The sequence below is a fragment of the Odontesthes bonariensis genome, chromosome 21 (genome assembly GCF_027942865.1).
Source record: "Odontesthes bonariensis isolate fOdoBon6 chromosome 21, fOdoBon6.hap1, whole genome shotgun sequence".
Classification (NCBI taxonomy): Eukaryota; Metazoa; Chordata; class Actinopteri; order Atheriniformes; family Atherinopsidae; genus Odontesthes; species Odontesthes bonariensis.
In genome coordinates, this window is record NC_134526.1 from 13,906,669 (window position 1) to 13,912,748 (window position 6,080).

Here is a 6,080-nt window from a genome sequence, read left to right on the forward strand (position 1 = left end):
AACATCTTTGCTCCCTTATCAAAATTTTATGAAACAAATCAAACAAATAGTGCCACTTCACATTCCCCTCCATACAGTAACCAAGGTCATTTCCACTCTCAGGTTCAATCCAAGCTTTTTTACTTATTTTTTCATTTTTTGCTGTTATTGTTCGTGATTGTTGAAGTGCCTCCAAGCCCTCTGCCAGATTGATTAGATGTTTTGCCAGTAGAATTAATATATTAAGAATTTGTCTGTTTCCCCCTGCAGCTTCTCTCTCCTCCGTCTCATCAGTAAACAAGGGTATATGAAAAAAAACACACAGCTGTGTGATTAAAATCAGCCCCAAAAGAAGAACCTGCCTAAAAATCGATGCTGTTATTCCTGAAAAATCTAACTGAAACTGTATTTTTCACTCAGCAAGACAAAGAGGGAGCTCTGTGGGTAAAGAATTTCCCTGAACTACATGATTTTTGTGGAGGGAAGATTCTGTCTAACCCACAGGTTGTTCCATTTCTTTTATTCTCAATGCAAGCACAGAAGTGCTTAACACCAACAGTGAGTAATAATTTTATCCAGCTAATATGCAGACATCAGTATGGCAGACACACGGGAGATAGAACTGTTTGCCCCATGCAAATAGCCATTACCAGAGCCCTTTGGGCAAATGGCAATTACCAGGCAAAGGGAGAATGCCAAAACCCTGCAGAACAAGTTAATTTGATTACATTTCCATTATGAACTATAAACAAGGTTTTGCTGCTTGACTGAGCCAATTAAAAGCTTTCAAAAGCTACAGAAATGTTGACGGTGTAACAACCTTTTTGTTCTTCGACAATAATGTTGATTTGAACTATTTGTCACATTCCCAAGGATTGTTTCTTCAAACTTAACACAAATAATAAATAACTTAGGCTTTTTCATGTTTATTTCTATAGCTGCTGCCAGAGAGCAGATTTTTTTTTCTTCCTTCCTCAGCTGTGATATATTCCATCTTGGTGGATAAGGCATCCTGTGGCAGGATGAATAAACATGTGTCGACAGCATTTGGCAGCCAATAGATAGGGGAAAAAAGCAGTCAACCAGCCAGACATGGCAAGAAGATGCAGAAGACACACACGGAGTCAGATACGGGAGTCGGGCTGCCACCATTTCACCTGAGGCTGCGCAAGTCACTTGCTTGTCTTTCCTGGCATGATCCACATTGCAAAGAAAACAAGCATTTAGTCTAAACTTCAACAGCTGCTGGCTCCCTGGGGCAGTGAACATGCTTAATTAACTGCATTTCACCAAACAGGGGGAATACATATGTCATGAATTTGCACTGTAAGTAAGTATGGCAGTTACAACAGAAGTTACAACATCTGCACACCATAGTGTCCAATATAGGAACTGTGGTGTGATCAAGTGCTTCAAGATTAAAAGAAGTGAAATTATTCAATAAGCTACAATACTGGTGTCATCATGTTATATCTAGCATCACATGCATGAGGCTAATAACCTCTTTCATGAGAGTATGCAGCCGTGCTCGGCAGAGCCCTGATGTACAATACAGGTTTTTTTTCTTCAACTGATGGAGAGTTGCACATCTGACTGCAAGTGAACAAGTTTGTTGTCAGTCTTCTTGGGAATTTAAAAGATGTCTTCTATTAAAACTGTATTATACTTCTCTTGATGGAGTTGTCTAATCTTCTACATATTGATTTTTCTATCTTTCTGTGGATGCCTTTACATCAGCGTGGGCTTGTGTGGCACTGATGCAGATGAAATATGATGGGGTGCCCGCATTAGGGCAGAGAGTTTTAATCACACGAGGATTCAGAGTGTTTTAAACAAATGCTTTTTTGTAAGCATGGTGGATTATCATAAGATTTAGAGATTTGGAAATGGCTGACAGCTGTCAAGCTGCATAATAACGTACGTCCAGAAAATTATAGCAGCTGTCGTTTGGCTGAATGTCATTGCTGCTATCTAGATTAAAGCTCAATAGACAGGAACATGTGCACACACACTCAGTTTTGCAAATGCACACAAAAAGATGCAAGCAGAAACAAAATCATTCATAACACACATTGAGCTCAGCGGCTCTGAGGAAGAGCAAGGACATAGAGACACTGCTAAGCGAAGAAGACAGACAGATCATCACAGGGGTCTCCATGAGTCTTAAAATTGCTTGCTGAGTGCAACCTGTACAAAGGTTCCCCTGTGGATCTACCATGTATCCTCTTGTGCTCTGGAACACCCAGCTTTATTAAACGCAGCAGGAGCCTCAACAGAAGCCAGCTGAAAAACAAGCAGCTACATGCTACCTCTGGTTCCCTGGGGGTGCATGTGTGTCGCCTAATTTATGCCATCCTCAGAGGTCTTCCCCTCTTTGGGAATGACTGCATCATCTTCAACTTTATGCCGAGGCTCTGCTGTATTGCCACTCATTTGCAAACAAGGACTCCCCCTGAGGATGAGAGCTATGTCCTACTTCAGATGAACAAGACCTCTCTGGATGCTGAGCAGAACCCCTGCAAAGATCACAACAGTGTCTTCACTAAAGACCCAAAAGCAGATATTGTGCACCATAAAGGAGACCCTCTTCAATTGAAAGAGCAGGCACACAGATGAGTATATCTCTCAGCAATGCTAATGCACTGCCGGTAACATTCAAGAGTCCAGAATACCAACTAAAACGATGAGAAAGAAGTCTGTTTGCGGAGAAAAGGTAAAGCCCTGTGAGGTAGCTCAGTAGCGCCTAAAAGATCCTCAGAAACTCAATGCATGTTAGCTTAAGAAAATCATGCTAATGACAGCGAGAAGAACTGTGCCTTGCATAGAAAGAGATGCCTCAGTCTCTTTTCAGATAAGGTTGGGAGCACTTTAGAGAAATGCGACTTGTTCAGAGACAAACAAGCACAGGGATTATGCAGCTTTTAGCACTTTGGTGTGCAGAGCAGTGTGATTGTGAGATGGGGAGTGCATAAAAAAGGCACCTCTCGTATGAATCCACTTCTGAAACGTGACTTTTTTCTCCTGTGGGACCTGCAGAGATAAATGCTTGAAGGATTTGTCAAACATGAATATTTCTTTTGCAGCTCTGTAGGTCCCTCTCCAATAAAAGCACTGTCTCCGTGGTTGAATACTAATTCACAAACCTATACCATTTAATGTGAATAAACTGTACATCAGGACTGCAGATTAAATTCCTTTAAGCCTTAACAATTTTCTTTGTCCCCTATCAACTTACCTTCACTTCTTGTGACAACCTGCAGTTGTGCTTTTTCAGTCGTGAAATATGGAGACATGAAGCATTTGCTCTCCATGGTTTTCTCTTTATTTAGCACATTTCATTATTGTCTCACTGACCAATAGGTCAAACACTGACAGATGACAAATGCGAAGTCATACCAGTTTCACAGTGCTTGTATGATTAGTGTAAATCATGTTCCCGATATCTGTTTGTTGTTCTGGACATGGGTGAAACCAGCTTGTGGTGATCTAAGCATTCTGTAACCTGCACATTACTTTCATACTGCCTCAAAATCAGAATGCAGAAGTGACAAAGCCAACTGTAGACAGACAACTGGGTCTGCTTCAGTGTCCTGCAGCCTTATCTATAGATACAAGTTAATGACTGTCTGCTAGAGTATTGAGGGGCCTATAGGCAGAAAGGGCAGCTCAATCCACAGCAGCGGTGAGTCAGACAAGGGCCACTGGACTTTTTCAAATTTCTTGATAGGTCGAGATGAGCAGTAAAATCCCTTAAATGATTTTTGAAGATGTGATAAAAGTGGGGACAATTTGTGATATTAATGTAAAATCGTGACATCTTCTTGATTTGAGTGCAGTCAAATGAGCTTTTGGAATCACTGTATAATCGTAATAACATTTTAAACATTTTAAATCGCTCTCAATGGCAAGCATACATTGACCAACCGCCAACAAATATTTGCCATTGGCAAACTTATAGTGTCGACTCGTCAAGAGGCAGGTCGTTCTATTTGAGCGTTAAACCGAATTCAACAATTAATTCTCACGAAACGTTCTCTTATAATTGTTATGAGTTTATCTTTAGAGCATATTCAAAGGCTTTAAAGTTTTTGTCATAGTTTTCCTTTGCTTCGAATTTCCTGAAATTTACTAAACTGAGCATCTTACCCTGAGCCTGAGCGCTGAGGATCCGACTCGACAGCAGCAGAATCCAACAGGAGACCCAGACCTGTCCAACCTGTGCGGCTCTAAGCAGGGTCCGCCGTGGTGCCGTCGAGCCCCCGGTGCAGAGTCTCCGGCTCCACGCTGGGAACATGTTGCTCTGTGGTGGCCACACTCCAGGGAAGAGTCCTATCTACTCCTGCTGCCTCTGGTCCTGTGCGTCAGACTGCTCCTCGCTGTTGATGAGGGTTGAGTGACCGGAGGGAGAGTGGAAGAGAGACTCCGTTAGAGAGTACCGGGCACGCAGACAAGCACGCGGCGATATGAAGAGCCTTTGGACAAGTCCCGCATGAGCAAGGCGGAGTCAGTCCAATTGAATTTGCTAGGCTGTCAAGTGTTCAAGACTGAGTCTTTACATCCTGCTCTTACCGCTCTGTATAACCTCTGAATGTATCACAGAGGGAAGTGAAATGAGGAAAAAGGAAAGGAAAAAAGTGATATACAGAAAAATGTCCATTCTGTGTCAAGATCGGAGTTGTTTTTAACTAAATAAGAATCAAATTAGATAAAACAAAAAAACTTAAGATATTTGACCATTTTTTCATAAAATCGAGCGCCTTGGAAAAACACCTGCTTTTGAGCAAGACAATCAAACAGTCAATGCAGTGGCAAGAAGTAAGGTGTGATTTCCAGGTGTGTGTGTGTGTGCGTATATATGCGGGCCGCTGTTTCAGTAGATATGCACAGTTCGGACTAAAACAGACTCCTAATTCTAAAAAACAAACAAAATGTCATGAAGTGTAGCCACTGCCTATACAGTTTTTCTCACGAATTGGCCATCATATACTCTGTGGCAGCGCGCACAACCTGAGCCAAGCAGTGTCAGTCCAAGTGCTCTGTATGCTATTGCCCCCACGCGGCACAAAGCGGTAGGGGGGAATCTGTGTGGACAGCTATGATTGATTGTTGACACATTAAAACCAAAAATATGGATTACAAAAGCAAGCTGGTGACAACTAAACCTTTCCAAATAGCTGTTTGTAATAATGTTCCACGGAGGATAAAGAATGAACTCGGTCTCAATCTGAAATAAGAGCCATTTCTGTTATGCAAATCTGTTTATTCTGCATTGTCCCTAGTTAAATGTGGCCTTATAATTTGATTGAAAGCAGCATTATCAAATCATCATGCAGGAATAGATAGTTACACAGTTTTATGTGACTCAGTAGCCTATTTAGTCTTAGATCACGTAGAATGCCATATTGCTGGCCTTTGTGACTGTTCACCCCATCAGAATGCTTCCTCTATGATCAGACAGGATTAAAGGCAAGTTTAAATACACAGGCAATGCTGGGCACTTCTGAAAACAGACAAGTATTCATATGAGTTGAGATATCAGCTTTGTTGTCCTTGCTCCTTTTGAACTCCATGGAAAATGCATGCAGAGAAGGTAAGCTTCAAAGAGCTGTCACAAAGTATCTGTAAGGCTGACATTATTCTAGGAGTTAGAAGACCAGCAGTAATACAGAATAACAGGGAACATTCAAGCTGCCATAAGATAAATAAAGTCTGCCATTGTTTCTCCATGTGTAAACTGGTGTGGTATTTTTTCCTCTGTATGTGTATATTCTTGTTGCAAAACTCTCGACATGTCGTTTTTAAATGCTAGCTTCTGTCTCTTCCCAATGTCTTATAATTTCTCAATGTCAACAGGAGCTCATTTGGTGTCATCCTTTGCTCCCTCCCTTTATTTTGTCTCTCCTCACCCTGCTTCCACCCCATGTACCATCCCCCCTACTGATAATGATGTGCTGATTATGAGGCTCTTAGACCAGCAGATTGCTCTCCAGTCTCATTCGCATGCAGTGGAAAATTGCTGCTGTCTTGGAGCCCCCACCCTGCTGTGCGTATCAGGCAGGTTGACATTAGCAAGCTGCTGTGAACAGCGCTCAGGCACGAGG

General features: G+C 41.9%; 1 protein-coding gene across 2 annotated transcripts in view; it reads right to left on the reverse strand.

The window, feature by feature from the left end:
• LOC142371563 (protein sidekick-2-like) overlaps positions 1–4,384 on the reverse strand; it is an 80,266-nt gene extending 75,882 nt beyond the window's left edge. For both annotated transcript variants that reach the window (XM_075454255.1, XM_075454254.1), the window contains exon 1: positions 4,126–4,384. In XM_075454255.1, the coding sequence (XP_075310370.1) occupies positions 4,126–4,273 (148 nt within the window). In that variant the 5' untranslated portion in view covers positions 4,274–4,384. The remainder of the gene's footprint in view (positions 1–4,125) is intronic.
• Between the last annotated feature and the right edge of the window lie 1,696 nt (positions 4,385–6,080).